We start from the raw sequence: 16,742 nt of genomic DNA, 5'->3' as shown, positions 1-16,742 counted from the left end.
GTGGGGGTGCCAGGTCTCCAGGGCCTAGCCCTTGCCTCTGGATGTGATGAGACCTGGTCAGGCAGACAGTTCTAGGACCCTGGGGTCTGGGCACTACTCACCAAGGGGCCGGCAGGGGAGTAGGGGTGCCTGGGGGAGGCGGGTTGCACGCAAGGCATGCTGGGCCCCCTCGGTGGGTGGGTGGGGGGAACAAAGCTGGCATCGAGGCCTCAGCTAAAATTAGCCGCTTCCCTGCGCGGGAGCGAGCATGCCTGCCAGCCGCCCAGATCGCCGCTGCCTCGGCAGGCCATCTGTCGCCACGTTTTGCTCAGTCCCCCAGGGCTCCCCAGCTCCAGCCATCCCCAGGGGCTAGAGGGACTCTGCTCTGAGACTGTCCCTGGCCAGGGCTCTGGGCTCTGCTGCTGTCATGCTGTGTGACCTCAGGCTAGGCCTGTCCCTCTCTGGACTCCTGTAAGATGGGCGGGCTCTGAAAACTGATATCCCAGATACCCCCAACCTTCTAAGCACCAGATACAGGCCTTGGTCATGGAGGCCTGGGTTTTGGGCTGCCTCCCTCCCTGAGCTGGCCCTCTGCTCTAGAGTCTGAAGATGAACCAAGTGGGGTTTGGGGTAAAGGTCGGGATGCATGGGAAACTCCCATTCAGTTCACTTGGTCTTCACAGGAGAGGAGGGCAGCTCTGTAACCAACACCCCAAAATCTTCCCTTTGCCCCCCCCGCCCTCAACTTATTACTGATCTCCAAGGAGTCTTACGGAAGCAGTTCAGGTGGGAAACCTAAAGCTAGAGGGCGAGTTCAGCAGATACTAACTTGCTCTGTGGCTTGGACGAGTCTCTCGCCCTCTCTGTTTTCCCCTCCTCAGTGAGAAGCTCCTATTTTTTGAGCACCTGCCCACTTCACATCACATTGTCTTGTGAGGTTGACATCATTCCCACTTTCCAGCTGAGGAAACTGAGGTACAGAAAGCTGAGGTTCCTTGTGAGGAAACGGTGGGTCCAGGGACTGGACTGCGAGGTCCTTCCCATGGTTACCAGGACTCTGCCTGCAGGCTCCAGACCCAGATTCTTTCTGGCCCTCCCCTCACCGCTGCCCCTTCCCCCTCCCCATAAGCCATAGAGACTGAGCTGCTGCTCCAAGGTCACTCAGCTTGGCCTGGGAGGAGCTCAGACTTGAACCCAGGCCCCTTGGCTCCTGGCCTTCCTCGATCTCTGGCCAGCAGGCTGGGCCTGTTCCCTGGGTGAGTCATGCCCCTGGACTTTGGCCTCCTTGTCAGGCTCTGTGGCCTGAATTTGGAGAGGGGGCCTTCCTAAGGACCAGTGCAGGTCTGAAGCTGTCATCACACCCCCTCTCTGTCCTGGGGCCTGAGGTCATGGTAACTGCACCCCCCAGTCTGCCTCCCTGCCACCCATCTCTGAGAACAGCTCCTCAAGCCCCAACAGCAGCCCTCCCTCTGCCACTCCTTCTGCCCCCTCCCTGGAGAACAACCACATTCACTTAGAAATGGGGCAGGGGTGGCAGCGTGGAGAGGTGGTGTTTCCAGGTCGTCTGCATGCCCCAGGGCCACTTGCTTCCCTCCCTCTCTCCCCCAGCACCAGCCAAAGTTACCCAGGAGGGAGGCCGCAGCGCCTCCCCTCCTGGTGTCCAGGGACCAAGGTCGTGCACAGAGCCCTGTGCGCCTCCACCTCCTCCTGGGGCCAGTGGTGTTTGTCACTGGGGCAACATGCGGCTGTGCCCGGCTTTGGCAGTGCCGGGGTGACATTCATGCCCTGTGAGCTGTGACGCCTCTGCAGGCAGAGGACAGCATCACACTGGCTGTCGCCAGCGATGGGGGAGCCATGGCAGGGTTGGGGGGGGTCACCTGTCTGAAGCAGTCAGGGGGTATGTTGTGTGCCCATCTGGTGTCTGAAGGGAGGACCCCCGGGGAAGGGCTGAGGTGGTGTCCCTGACTCACATTGGGTGGTGAGCATGGTGGGGGGGTGGGGCTGTCCCTTCCTCAGACCTGAAAGATGAGGCTTGTCTGTGTGTGTGTGTGTGAGAGACAGGTTCTCCACATTTCACATCCATTAGCGGGTGTGGGAGTGCCTGGCCATGTGTCTGTTACACTGAGGTGAGGGTGACAATGTGTGTTCCTGTCTCCTGTTGTCTGGGGGTATCAGATGTGCCCATCTCACGCTTTGGGGGAAGTGACAGGTTACGTGCTTAGCTCATCCCGTTAGGAGGGTAGTCACCACCCCACATGCCTGTCTCTGACTGTTGGGGATGTGTGAGATGTCACCACGTGTCCCTCTCCTGCTGTTGTGGGGAGTGACATGTGTGATTCTCTCATGCTGTTGGGAGATTGTCAGTAACTTGGGAGCTCGTCTCTCACCCTAAAGAGACAACATGTTGCCCAGTGGTATGGGGCCCGCTGTTGGTGGGGCCTTCCCATGCAGGCCGCAGGGCCCTCAAAAGCAGACAGGGGAAGCATTCAGAGCCCTGAGCACAGGGACAAGTGTGTTGGGTTGGTGGCTGGAGCAGAGGGGGTGCGAGGGGGTGTCTGAGTCCCCCCCATGACCTTCTTTCTGCCCCAGGTGCCAACCCTTGGGACTGTTTCCCGAAAGGAAGAGGACCCAGTGCTCTTCAGGCCCTATGGCAAGGGGCCTCTGGGGCAGAAGCAGGTGTGACTGGGGTGGCAGGGCACCCGCCAGCGTTGGTATGGGGGTCCGTCCATGTCCCTGCAAGCGTGGGGGGGACCCCGGTCCCTGCCTCTTCTGCTCCTGAAACTGTTAAACTAATTAAGGCTGTGGAGCCGCAGGATTAATCGGGGCAGCTCGGCGCGGGCCGGGAGCTCAGGTAGTCGATTAGTGCGCCGCGGAGGATATTGGATTTCTGAACCGCAAGTCAGCACTATTCGGCCTGTTATCTCGCCGAGGCTTGAGGGTCAGGAGGCGGGAGGCTCCAGGCTCGCTGGCCGCCCCCGCCCGGCCCGCTCGCAGCGTCCACTCCCCCTGCCCTCACAGCGCCGCCGGGGCCATCTCTGTGCCCTCACCCAGCCCCTCTCTGGGATGCACCCCCATGCCTTGTCCCTGTCGCCCTCCTGCCCCTGGGCCCCGTGCTACTCTCCCCCTTTGGTCCCTCTGAGTCTCTAACTCGCACTCTGAGCCTCTGACCAGCCTCTCCACCTGCCTCTCCACCTCCCTGCCCCCCAACCCCTGTGAGCCCCTCCCCATCACTAGGCTCTGCCTCTCTGCTTTTGTGTTCCTGCCTGCCTGTCTCACGGTTTCTGTCTGTCACTGCCTGTCTCTGTCTCTCATGTCTCTCTGTCTCACCTTCTCTCCCTCTGTGTGTCTCTGTGTCTCTTCCTCTCCCTCTGGGCTTCAACCTCTTCCTCTCCCTCTTTCTCTCTCTCTCTCTCCTCCTCCCTTGCCTTCTCTCTCTCTCTCTCTCTCTCTCTCTCTCTCTCTTGTGTGGTCTCGGCTGGTGTCTGCAACCAGAACAAATCTCCCCCAGCCAACACCCCCTGAACAAGGAGGCCAGAGCAGCTAATGGGAAACATGTGATTCTGCCTTGCGCCTGGAGCACCGTGAAGGGAGCCTTAGTCCCAGCTCAGCCCCCCTGTGCCCCCCTTTGCTGCATTCCCCCCCACCACACTACCCCCACTCCCAGCATCTCCCCCAGCCTATGCGGGCACAGTTGCAAGTTCCCCAGTTATTCCCATTTCGGGGGTGGTGGGGAAGCTGGCGTTTATCAGTTGGGGAGTATCAGGTTGTGGAGGGGCTGGGAGCAGCTTTGCTCTTGAGGTCCCTCCAGCCCACAGGGCCAGCCAGACCCCATGCAGACTCCCCCCCCGCCCCCCCCACCACCATATGTAGGAAAACAGGGCCAAGATGCACTGAGCTCTGGGGGCCTGGATGGGGGGCAGCCAGTCCACCCCCACTGGAGGGCTCTGGGGCCACCCAGATTTCCATCTTTTCCGCCCTCCTGGGCCCCTAGGGAACTGCAGAGGTGGGGGCTCCCTGAGGGCTTGGGAGCTGCCGGGCTGCATTTCTGTGCCCACCCAACCACGGGGAAAGGGGGGATGGATCAGAGGAGGGAGGCTCTGGCAGGTTGGAATTCTCCTTCTCTGCCTGTGGATAAATTGTCCCTAATCCAGGCTTGGGGAGTTGTCTGGCTCCTACAGAGAGAGAGAGAGAGAGAGAGAGCACGCAGGAGATAGGGAGGGAGGACGGAAGCAGGCACACAAACAGTGACACAGACACACACTGTTTCACAAAGGGTCTCTCGCATGCGATGCACACGCGCGCACACGCACACGGACCGAGGAGATACACAAAGGCACTGCACAAACACTGAGTCTCCACTGTGCTGCCAGGCACACCGTGGCACACAGACCCCCTCGCACATGTTGACACTGACACGTCGCTGTTGTGGTGCAGACACAGGGACATGGCCCAAGGACCCACTGACACGCAGGCCCTGAGTGATGAGGGCATACAACATACGCATACAAGGACCCACTCACGGGCACACGGTGACCCCCAGCAGAACTGACCCACGGGAACACCGTGACCATTCACACTGTCAGCCTTGACCCTGAAAGCCCAGAAAGCAGGAGGTAACACTGATCCACAGTGACACCAGTGCCGGCAGTCACAGGCCTCGAGATGGGAAACCTGCAGGGACAGCAGAGGATCAGCCACACGCACCGCCCCCCACCACCACCACAACGCATCCAGAGAGCTCTGAGACAGGCAGAAGCCGGTTTAGCTCCTGACACAGCGAGATGCAGAGAGACGGGCGGAGCATGTACACATGCAGACACACACCACAGTTGGGGTTGGGGTGACTCCAGAGGGACTGACACACGCTCCCGTGGCCTCACAGACGTGCAGACACAGGCTCAGCTGGACATACACACACAGAGCTGAATAGACCCAGATAAACACAGCCACACGTATAACTGAAGATGCTGAACCCAGGTACACATCACCTCTTCTCTCTCACACACACACATACACAGGTAACCACATGCACCATACTGAGCAAACATAGGATCCCATGTGTGTACATTCTTAAACACACATGGACACATGCACATTTAGAAATGCACAGAAGGCTGCATAGACCCAGGAGCCCACATACAGGTGTATTTACCCAGACAGGAATGCTCTGTGCCACACATACAAATTCCCAGGCAGCCGGAACCCGAAGCAGTCCATGAGGCCTGGTTCCCAGACCCCCTCTGGGCTCTAGTACAGACCCCAGGGAGGCAGACAAATGTGCAAGAACGGGAGGCGGGTGAGAAGGGCCATGGTTATTAAAGAAAACAAGAGGCCTAACCAGTTGCCCGTGGAGGAGAGTGAAGGCCAGCAGCCTATACACACCACCTGGAAATCTGCATTTACCATGTCTTCAAATAGCAGTTCTCACACCTGCATTCTGAATAAGCTGTTAGCGTATATGGTTTCCCCAAATCATGCCTCCCCAATTCATAATATTGCCCCACTTTATAGATGAGAAAACTGAGAGCCAGAGAGGTGAACTGACTTGCCCAAGATCATACGCTGAAGGTTGAGCCAAGGACTGTCTGGCTCCCATGCATGTGTGTTCAGGTTCATGCATGTACCTACGTACATGTACAAAGATATTGCTTCCCAGCAATCTGGGGTGTCAACAGGTGTGCAGTTCCCCAGTCGCAGGTGATTTCATTTTCTGCGAGACTGGACCCCAGCCATGCTAGCCTCCTGGTCCCTTTATCTGGCTCCTCCTGTGTCCACGCTTATGCCTGGGTGTTGTGTTTGCTTCCACAGATGGGAGCTTGCCTACCTGTCTACCCATCGGCCTGGACCCCAGAGCCTGCCCAGCTAAGTGCGTGCAGAGGGCCCCGGTTTCGGGGCAACTCTCAGGCTGCCTCAGAGACCACCCTGGAATCTCTGACAAAGACCGGCCTTTCCTGCTGAGCCAGACCTTGTCTACACAGCCTGTTCAGGTAACAGTGTACGGGGAAGCCAGTTCTGTGCCTGGGCCACTCCCAGAAAGTAAGGGTCAGGGGGACTGACTTTTCAGTCTTAGCAGGAATCCCCCACCCCTGGCTTAGGCCAAAAAGTCACCCATTATAGAATCAGAATATATTAACCCCACTTATTCAAATCTCCCCATTATCCAGAAAGGGGAACTGAGGCCCATGGATTATGCGGCAAGTCCCCTGGAGTCCTGCCTCCTAGTCTGGGGACTCTTCTCAGTACCTTGTGGGCCTGAGAGAACTGGGAAGAGAAAAGGGTTGTGACAGTGACCAGAACTCAGGGCAGAGTTAGAAACCAGAGTACGTGATGTGTGCTGCTGACCACCCCCCCCCCCCAGGACCCCTGTCTGCTGGAGTCTGGAAGCAGAGAGCTGGGAGGCCAAAGTGAGGTGCCAAGAGGACCTGGGTAATTCAGGTAGGCTAGGTCATCCTTACGAGGTGGGGTGGGGGTTAGGACCTGCCTCCCAGTTCCCAGCCCTGATCAGCCCACCCAGGCTCCAGAGGCCAGGTGGGGCTGCCCTGCCCTGCAGAGGCAACTCCCTGAACTGACACAGGGATCCTGCAGGCTCCAGGAAGCTCCCTAGAGCCCAGCCTGCTTGGGGACTCCACCCAGCCTCCAAAAGAGCATTCCTGGGGCCTGAGGTCTAGGGGTGGGGCCTCCTGGGATGGTAAGGGTGGGAGGTGTGGCTATGGAAGGATGCAGGGCTCTGTGTACCCAACTGTAAATGCACAGGGCATCGTGTGTGCGAGCCCTCAGGCTTGTGAGTGAGCCGGTGTGTAGGGCTCTGTCCTTAGGTACACAGGGTTCCGTATGCAGGAGTTACATAAGTGCTCTGGGCTGGGGGACATTTGAGGGAACTATAGGGGAGTGTTGAGTGCAGGATTCAGAGTGTGTCCTGGGTAGGTGTGGGAGTCCTGGAGAGTGGTGGGGGCCACACTAGATGGTATATGTGTGCAGGGCGCTAGTGCACACTGAATAGGTGTGTAACCAGGAATCTGAACACACTGGGGTGATATGTGGGCACACTGTCTGTGTGGAGTGTGTACACGGGATCTCCCTGCATGTCACCCGGGAAGCTCGCGTTCAGGGTTCTGGGCGCACACTTGCGGGTGGTATGTGTGTGTGTGTGGATCCATTTGTGCTTTGGAGGTGGGCTGGGCAGGCCTTCAGCAGAGCTGGTCTCAGCAGTGCCCAGCCTTGTGGCCAAATCGCTGAAGTCACTTCCTTTCCAGCTTCAACTTTCCAGGAGGAGGAGTTCTTCAGACCTGGGCGGGGAAGGGGGGGCGGGACGAGGAGCTCTCAGGGGAAGGAGGTGGGCGGGGGTGAGAGGCTGTGGGGAGGGCCTGGTGGGGCTGGAGGAGGGAGTCCTCCGGGAGACAGAAGGAAAGACTAGGACAGGAGTCTGGAAGGGCCAAGGGCAGGAGGAGATGGGGGTGGAGCAGGGCGGGAAGCGCAGTCCCTGGGTGACCTCGGAGGGAGGAAGGGAGGGCCGCCCGGCAGGGTGACCCTCAGGTTCAGCCAGAGCTGGCAGTGGTGCCTGCAACACCTGGCACCCAGGGCAGGGGGCTGGCAAGGGGCGGGTCTAAGGAAGACCTGCTTGCCAGGTGCCCCGCTCTGGGCAGGAAGGGGGTGGGCGAGGGCTGCACAAAGGAGCTCTGTGTGGCTGGGGTAGGGTGGGGTGGGGTGTGCTATATCGTGGGGTTGGGTGGGGGGGGCTGATGACTCTAGGAGGCCAGGCAGGACTTGCTTCCCCTTGGGGGCATCGGTGGCTCTAAGGGGACACCTAGTGGTGAGGGAGGGTAGTGCGTTTGGATGACTGAGGTGGGAGGGGATGAAGAAGCTGGGAAGGGGTAAATTAGAAGTCAAAAATTAGAACGGGTGATGAGGGTTGGGACTGTTGGAGGAGGCTGCAAGGGAGGGAGCTGACTCTCTGGACGGTGAAAAAGTTTGCACCGGAGGAGTTAAACCCAAATTCAGACTTGGGCTCTTCCAAGTCCTGGCTGTTTGTCTTCAAGGGCATCACTTAACCTCTCTGTGCCTCTGTTTAAATACCAAATAAGTGACAGCTGCTGTTAATTATTTTCATCAGTGTCCTCTTTGGTAGACTTTTGGGCTGGAGTCAGGTTGGAAGATCTTTGGGCACTAGTGGGTGGGTGGGAGGGGGCAGAAGGAGATTGAGAAGGGTGCTGCAGATCCTGGGGGATAAAGGCTCCAAAGGGAGGTGACAGGGGAGGGCTCACAGCAGTAGTAATAGCCCCTTTGATACACTGTTTTTCCTTTGAGGACATCCCTGGGCCTTGAATCCAGGCTGGGAGGGAAATGGTGTGGGGGGAGGAGTGTGCCGGCTGGAGAGAGGGTCATGAGGCCGGAAGTGAGAGCTGGGGCTGGCAGCCTGGCTCCCCTGGGGAGGCTGTGGGTGGGGGAGGGGGAGGCGGGCTGGGGAAGGGGTGGGGTGGTCACAGCCGCAGCGGGGGAGGGTGGGGCTGGGGACTCAAGGATGTGGGCTGGCGCTTCCCGGCACTGTGCACAGCAGGTTGGGGCCCCCAGCCCCCTCCCAGGCGGTTGGTGTCCCCATGGCAGACTCAGACACACTGACCCAGAAGCACACTGTCAGACAGAAGGACCCTTTTGACTTTGTTCACAGACATGGGATAGGTGGTGCCCTTGGGAGGGGTCCAAGAAAATGGCTGCCTGGGTGTGGTGGGGAGGGGAGCCAGCTGCTTCCCTCAGATCCTGGAGGCTGCTGGAGAGGGCAGTGGACAGAGTCAGGAGGTCTGGCAGGAGGACATGCCCAAAGGTCTTCAAGGGGGGGGGCGTGGAACAGAAGCAACCACTGGAGAGGAGATTTTCCCTTCTGCCAAGATCACACCCTCAGGGCCCCAAGTGGGAGGTCTCCAGAGCAGGGAGGCTTGGTGAGCCCCACCCTCAGGAAGGGAGGCATCGCAAAGACTCTCGGGAGCCACGGGTCAACCATACCAGGTCAACCATACCTTTGGAAATGGGACTTGGAGGGGCCAGGGTCTGCGCCCGTTCCCTCCTTCGTGAGCCTGTTACTCACAGTCCTTCTTGCAAGAGCAGTGGGTGAGAGCCTGGCCTGGGAGGAGCCAGTCTGCAGCCTACAGCCTACAACCTGGGCAAGAGCAGGACCCTGAGTGATGGAGCAGTCCGGACAGTGACGGGCAACCGAGGCCTGGGAACTGCAGAGGGAAAAGGGACAGTGGTCAGAGGGATGTTCTGTCTGGATAAGCAACCGAAGGGCTCTCCCCAGGCCGTTTTGTGACCTTGGGCAAAGGCCCTTCCCTCTTTGGATCTCAGTTTCCTCATCTGTAAAATGGGAAGAGCATAAGGTGGCACCAGAACCTGATACCCATGAGGAAGCTGATTTAAAGTACAGATTCCCAGATGTCCCTTTAGATCTGTGAGTCAGACTCCCCTGGACGAGGGCCTGGGTATCTGGAATGTTACACAGCTCCCCCAGGCCCAGGGTTTGGAAGCCAACTGGCTTGGAGATTTTAAGGTTCCTCCCAGCCTTAAATTAAACCTCAGCTCTAGGAGCAGCGCCTTCAGGAGTGGCGGAGGGAGAGCTGCAGAGCTGGGAGGGGAAGCAGGCTTTGGGCTTGGGGCAGATTTAGGAATCCTGCCACTTTGCAGCTATGTGACTTCAGGCAAGTCCCACACCCAGCACTCCGAGCCTCCATGGGGATAATCGGCCCTGCCTCCTGGGATGCTGGGGAGATTCAGTGGGTCACATGTGTGGAAGTGCTTTGTAGGTTGCAAAGCACTGCCCACCACAGGAGAGTGGAAGAGCGTTCCTTTCCACACCATCTTGTCCCTGAGTCGACTCCATGGTCTTCCTGAGCAGCTGGTGGGAGTCTGCATGTGTGTGTGGTGGGGGTGGGGGTGGGGGTTGACCCCGGGGGTCAGGTCAGAGCCAAACACTAAGAAGTGATCGGGGTCAAGCTTTCAGACCCTCCCCGTGGTCAGGGCCCCGAGTCCCCAGGCTCCCTTGGGAGTCAGACATGCCTGGATTGAAATCCCAGCTCTGCCCTGACCAGCTCAGGGAGTTAGTCAGTAAATATTTATGTAGCATCCAAAGCCCAGGCCCTGGGGTCAGAGGATACAGTGGTAAACAAGACAGACACAGGGCCTGCCCACGAAGGGCCCACATTCTGTGGGGGAGACTCGCGAAAAGCCAGTCATACAAGTAGTTGGTTGCAATTGTGATAGATAGTGTGAAGGGGAAGTAGAAAGGCCTCTGAGAGTTCACAGCAAGGGCCAGACTGTGGCCAGAGGTGCGATGGGGGGCGGGGGACGGTGAGGGGAGTCAGAGAGGGCCTCTCTGATAAAGGTGGGAGAGGGGCAGAGAACATCCCTTTCCACGTGCTTGTCCCTCACCCTCTCTCCACACCCTTCTTGGGTCCCACCTTTGGATCTCGAGAAGAATGAGAGAGAACCACCGGGGAAAAAGGCAGGGCTGATTGCTCTCTGCACCTCATTCATTCATTCATAAGAAACAGTTAATATTTCCTGAAGCACCCTTATGGGCCACATGCGGGTCACGGTGTTGGGAGATACACACAGAAGTGAACAGATAGAAATCCCTGCCTTCGTGGAACTCACCGCCTTCCAGTGGCTGGTTTCCTCCTCTGTGAAGGTGGGAATGGTAATCCTACTGATCTCAGGTTTGCAGGGGGCTTAGATGAGATAATCCACATAAAGTGCTTATTAGCCCACTGTTTGGCAGTAGAGAAAGTGTCCCCAAAGTGTGTGAGCTTTTGTTGTTGTTGACTCCCTGGTATGATTGTCACACCTCTGACCTGAGGCACTCTTCACTTTTTCTTTACAGCTCTTATCCCACTAATAATTAAATCATTTATGATTATCTGATCACTGTCTGTCTACCCGGTCTTTGTGCAAAGTAGGCACTCCATAAGTAATGAGTATATGAATGAATGCTGTTCCTTCATCTCTGAGCCTCCATTTCTTCATCTGCAAGATGGGGTTATTAATAGCCCCTACCTCACAGGATTTGTATGAAGAATTAAGTGAAACGATGCCTGGACAGCTTCCAGCCCAGCGCCTGGCGCGCAGTAGGTGCTCACTAAACCTGAGCTGCGATGGTCCTTTCCAGGCGCTGTCCACACCCCGAGGCCTGGGCTCAGGCCGAAGTTGCTCCACAGCACCCCCGGCTGACAGCCAGCAACGGGCAGAGCCCCCAGGCACGGGGGCCCTCTCTCTCCCAGGTCAGCAGGGTGCGTGCCCTGGAGGGAGCACCAGGGAGCTGGGGGTGGTGTGTGGAGGAGATCAGGCCAGTGGGCACAAATGGTTAGGCTGTGGCCACCTGACAATTCAGATCCCCTGTTTCCTGTCTTGTCGCCCACAGAGATCTCCAGTGTGACAGCCCAGGCGGCAGAGCCGAGGGTGAGTGGCCGGGCTTCTGAAATGGAGGTGGGGGGCAGGTGGTGGGTGGGTAAGAGGGAAGAGGTCATGCCCTGGGTAGGATTTCCTGGCCTTCTCCTTAAGTTTGATCTGGATGGAGTGGTCACCCCAGCCTGCTGATGGCCTTCCCTCGCCCAGGCAGGCATCCTCTTCTCTCTGAGCCCATAGCCAGGGTCTAGAAGAGGGTGAGCTTCCGACAAGTGGAACTGGGGCCCCTGAGGGGTTCCTGGTGCATGCGGTGGTTCGGGAAAAGGCTGGAAGTCAAAGCGGGGAATAGGGTTTGAGGGGACTCCCAGGAGGGGTGGCAGGGCCTCCCTGAGGATGTGGGAAGCCAAGGTCTTGGGCGTTCCATGAGGGCCTTCTTGCCCGTCCTGCCCCACAGGTCCTGGTCCCGGCTTCTCGCACCCTCATGTCAGCCCCGGCCCCGCCCGGCGGCCCGCGGAGGACAAGGTCAGGATGCGTGTGAAGCCCCAGGGCCTGGTGGTGACTTCCAGTGCCGTGTGCAGCTCTCCTGACTACCTCCGGGAGCCCAAGTACTACCCCGGCGGCCCCCCCACCCCACGGCCCTTGCTTCCCACCCGGCCCCCTGCCAGCCCACCTGACAAGGCCTTCGCCCACACCTTCTCTGAGAACCCACGCCCACCCCCACGCCGGGACCCCAGCACCCGGCGCCCACCAGTCCTTGCCAAGGGGGACGACCCGCTGCCCCCGAGGGCAGCCCGTCCGGTCTCCCAAGCCCGCTGCCCCACCCCCGCGGGAGACAGCAACAGCTCCCAACGGCGCTGGGACAACGGGCGGGTGAAGCTGCGTCCAGTAGTGCGGTTGATTGACATCATGAAGGACCTGACACGGCTCTCCCAGGACCTGCAGCACAGTGGTGTGCACCTGGACTGCGGTGGCCTCAGACTCAGCCGCCCCCCTGCCCCACCCCCCGGTGACCTTCAGTACAGCTTCTTCTCCTCACCCAGCCTGGCCAACAGCATCCGCAGCCCCGAGGAGCGGGCTGCCCCCCACGCCAAGTCAGAGAGGCCCAGCCATCCCCTGTATGAGCCTGAGCCCGAGCCTAGGGACAGCCCCCAGCCTGGCCAAGGCCACAGTCCCGGAGCCACAGCCGCAGCCACCGGGCTGCCCCCGGAGCCTGAGCCAGACGGCCCTGATTACTCGGAACTCGCTGACGCCGACATCCTCAGCGAGCTGGCCTCCCTCACTTGCCCCGAGGCCCAGCTGCTGGAGGCTCAGGCCCTTGAGCCACCATCTCCTGAGCCAGAGCCTCAGCTCCTGGACCCCCAGCCCCGCTTCCTGGACCCACAGGCACTAGAGCCGCTTGGGGAAGCTTTGGAGCTGCCACCCCTGCAACCCCTTGCTGATCCTCTGGGGCTACCAGGCCTGGCGCTCCAGGCCCTGGATACCCTGCCCGACTCCCTGGAGTCGCAGCTGCTCGACCCTCAGGCACTCGACCCGCTGCCCAAGTTGCTTGACGTCCCTGGCCGCCGTCTGGAGCCTCAGCAGCCCCTGGGGCCCTGCCCGTTGGGTGAGCCCTTACGCCTGGACTTGTGTTCACCCCATGGCCCCCACGGGCCTGAGGGTCACCCCAAGTACGCCTTGCGGCGCACTGATAGGCCAAAGATCCTGTGTCGCCGGCGGAAAGCTGGACGGGGGCGCAAGGCTGACACCGGACCGGAGGGCCGCCTGCTGCCCCTGCCTATGCCCACGGGGCTGGCGGCCGCCTTGGCTGAGCCCCCGCCACCACCGCCTCCACCACCTCCCGCCCTGCCAGGCCCGGCCCCGGTCCCAGAGCTGGAGCCAGAATCTTCCCAGACTCCCGTGGTCCCCGCCCGCAGAGGCAAGTGCCGGGGCGTGCGGCGCATGGTGGTGAAGATGGCCAAAATCCCCGTGTCGCTGGGGCGGCGGAACAAGACCACTTACAAGGTGTCCTCTTTGAGCAGCAGTCTGAGCGTAGAGGGCAAGGAGCTGGGCCTGCGCGTGTCCGCGGAGCCCACCCCACTGCTGAAGATGAAGAACAATGGACGGAACGTGGTGGTGGTCTTCCCCCCTGGGGAGATGCCCATTATTCTTAAGCGGAAGCGCGGCCGCCCTCCGAAGAACCTGCTGCTGGGTCCCGGCAAGCCCAAGGAGCCAGCAGTGGTCGCAGCGGAAGCGGCCACCGTGGCTGCGGCCACCATGGCCATGCCGGAGGTGAAGAAACGGCGGCGGCGGAAGCAGAAGTTGGCCTCCCCCCAGCCATCATATGCAGCAGACGCCAATGACAGTAAGGCTGAGTACTCCGACGTGCTCGCCAAGCTGGCCTTCCTGAACCGCCAGAGCCAGTGCGCTGGGCGGTGCTCACCCCCCCGCTGCTGGACACCCAGCGAGCCCGAGTCAGTACACCAGGCACCCGACACGCAGAGCATCTCCCACTTTCTGCACCGGGTGCAGGGCTTCCGACGGCGGGGCGGTAAAGCAGGCGGTTTCGGTGGCCGGGGCGGGGGCCATGCTGCCAAGGCGGCCCGATGCTCCTTCAGTGACTTCTTTGAGGGCATCGGCAAGAAAAAGAAAGTGGTGGCGGTGGCAGCTGCTGGTGTTGGGGGTCCCAGCCTCACCGAATTGGGGCACCCACGCAAAAGGGGCCGAGGGGAGGTGGATGCCATGACCGGGAAGCCAAAACGCAAAAGGCGGTCCCGAAAGAATGGGACTCTGTTCCCAGAGCAGGTGCCTAGTGGCCCAGGCTTTGGGGAGGCTGGCGCTGAGTGGGCCGGGGACAAGGGTGGTGGCTGGGCCCCTCACCATGGGCACCCAGGAGGGCAAGCTGGCCGAAACTGTGGGTTCCAGGGGACCGAGGCCCAGGCCTTTGCCTCCACTGGGCTTGAGAGTGGGGCCTCGGGCCGCAGCAGCTACTACGGTACCAGCGCGCCCGCGGGCCAGACCGAGCTCAGCCAGGAGCGCCAGAACCTCTTCACCGGCTACTTCCGCTCACTGCTCGATTCGGATGACTCCTCCGACCTCTTAGACTTCGCCCTCTCAGCCTCTCGTCCCGAGTCCCGGAAGGCATCAGGCGCCTACGCAGGGCCCCCCACCAGCACCCTACCTGCCCAGCGGGGCCTGGCCACCTTCCCCAGCCGGGGGGCCAAGGCCAGCCCGGTGGCCGTGGGCAGCGGCGGGGCCGGTGCGGACCCCTCCTTCCAGCCCGTCCTGCCCACTCGCCAGACCTTCCCGCCAGGCCGGGCGGCAAGCTACGGGATAACTCCAGCCACTTCAGACTGCCGGGCATCCGAGACCTTCCCAAAGCTGGCTCCCCCGCCGTCAGCTGTGGCCCGCTCGCCTACCGCCCACCCGCCCGCCACCACCTACCCACCTCAGTACGGTGGCTATGGGGCCGGACAGAGCGTTTTCGCCCCAGCAAAGCCCTTCACGGGCCAGGACTGTGCTAACAGCAAGGACTGCAGCTTCGCCTACGGCAGTGGCAATAGCCTGCCTGCCTCTCCCAGCAGCGCCCACAGCGCCGGCTACGCCCCACCGCCCACGGGTGGCCCTTGCCTGCCACCCGGCAAGGCCTCCTTCTTCAACAGCTCTGAGGGGGCCCCCTTCTCCGGGTCCGCCCCCACACCCCTGCGCTGTGACAGCCGGGCCAGCACCGTCTCTCCCGGTGGCTACATGGTACCCAAGGGCACCACGGCCTCGGCCACCTCTGCTGCCTCTGCCGCCTCCTCCTCCTCGTCCTCCTTCCAGCCCTCGCCTGAAAACTGTCGGCAGTTTGCGGGGGCTTCTCAGTGGCCTTTCCGGCAGGGCTATGGAGGCCTGGACTGGGCCTCAGAGGCCTTTAGTCAGCTCTACAATCCTGGTTTCGACTGCCATGTCAGCGAGCCCAACGTGATCCTGGACATCTCCAACTACACGCCGCAGAAAGTGAAGCAGCAGACGGCTGTGTCCGAGACCTTCTCGGAATCGTCCTCCGACAGCACCCAGTTCAATCAGCCGGTCGGCGGCGGTTTCCGGCGCGCCAACAGCGAGGCCTCGAGCAGCGAGGGCCAGTCAAGCCTATCCAGCCTGGAGAAACTGATGATGGACTGGAACGAGGCATCCTCTGCCCCCGGCTACAACTGGAACCAGAGCGTCCTCTTCCAGAGCAGCTCAAAGCCGGGCCGTGGACGGCGGAAGAAGGTGGACCTATTCGAGGCCTCACACCTGGGCTTCCCGTCCTCTGCCTCAGCCACTGCCTCAGGCTACCCATCCAAACGGAGCACCGGGCCCCGGCAGCCGCGAGGTGGACGGGGTGGTGGGGCCTGCTCAGCTAAGAAGGAGCGGGGCGGGGCGGCCGCCAAAGCCAAGTTTATCCCCAAGCCACAGCCCGTCAACCCCCTGTTCCAGGACAGCCCAGACCTCGGCCTGGACTACTACAGTGGGGACAGCAGCATGTCGCCACTGCCCTCCCAGTCGCGGGCCTTCGGTGTGGGTGAGCGAGACCCTTGTGACTTCATGGGACCCTACTCCATGAACCCGTCCACTCCTTCTGACGGCACCTTCGGCCAAGGCTTCCACTGCGACTCGCCCAGCCTGGGTGCCCCTGACCTAGACGGCAAGCATTTCCCACCTCTGGCGCACCCACCCACGGTGTTTGACGCTGGTCTGCAGAAGGCGTACTCACCCACCTGCTCACCCACGCTGGGCTTCAAGGAAGAACTGCGGCCGCCACCCACAAAGCTGGCTGCCTGTGAGCCCCTCAAACATGGGCTCCAGGGGGCCAGTCTGGGCCACGCAGCTGCTGCCCAGGCCCACCTTAGCTGCCGGGACCTGCCACTGGGCCAGCCCCACTACGACTCCCCCAGCTGCAAGGGCACAGCTTATTGGTACCCGCCAGGCTCAGCTGCCCGCAGCCCACCCTATGAAGGGAAGGTGGGTACGGGGCTGCTGGCTGACTTCCTGGGCAGGACGGAGGCCGCGTGCCTCAGTGCCCCACACCTGGCTAGCCCGCCAGCCACACCCAAGGCCGACAAGGAGCCACTGGAGATGGCCCGGCCACCTGGCCCACCCCGTGGCCCTGCCGCCGCCGCCGCTGGCTATGGCTGCCCGCTCCTTAGTGACTTGACCCTGTCCCCTGTGCCGAGGGACTCGCTGCTGCCCCTGCAGGATACTGCCTACAGGTATCCAGGCTTCATGCCGCAGGCGCATCCCGGCCTGGGTGGGGGCCCCAAGAGCGGCTTCCTGGGGCCCATGGCGGAACCTCACCCCGAGGACACATTCACCGTCACCTCCCTGTAGTGCCAACTGAAATGCCGACTGGACCTCGAGGTTTTGTTCCTGGGTGA

The 16,742-nt window shown here is 60.9% G+C and overlaps 1 protein-coding gene across 8 annotated transcripts in view; it reads left to right on the top strand.

Annotated features, from left to right (window-relative positions):
• Nucleotides 1-16,742, top strand: part of AHDC1 (AT-hook DNA binding motif containing 1) — a 63,470-nt gene that overhangs the window by 36,976 nt on the left and 9,752 nt on the right. For 6 of the 8 annotated variants that reach the window (XM_059135226.1, XM_059135227.1, XM_059135224.1 and 3 more), the window contains 4 exons: nt 5,788-5,966; nt 11,132-11,243; nt 11,384-11,421; nt 11,822-16,738. In XM_059135226.1, coding sequence (XP_058991209.1) covers nt 11,896-16,695 — 4,800 coding nt within the window. In that variant the 5' untranslated portion in view covers nt 5,788-5,966; nt 11,132-11,243; nt 11,384-11,421; nt 11,822-11,895 and the 3' untranslated portion in view covers nt 16,696-16,738. Of the gene's footprint in view, nt 1-5,787; nt 5,967-6,337; nt 6,415-11,131; nt 11,253-11,383; nt 11,422-11,821; nt 16,739-16,742 lie in introns of all 8 variants that reach the window. The other 2 variants (XM_059135225.1, XM_059135230.1) reach the window with 2 other exon arrangements.

The sequence above is a fragment of the Mustela lutreola genome, chromosome 10 (genome assembly GCF_030435805.1).
Source record: "Mustela lutreola isolate mMusLut2 chromosome 10, mMusLut2.pri, whole genome shotgun sequence".
Lineage (NCBI taxonomy): Eukaryota > Metazoa > Chordata > Mammalia > Carnivora > Mustelidae > Mustela > Mustela lutreola.
The sequence above is the reverse complement of the archived record's forward strand: the minus strand, read 5'-3'. Positions and strand labels throughout refer to the sequence as shown.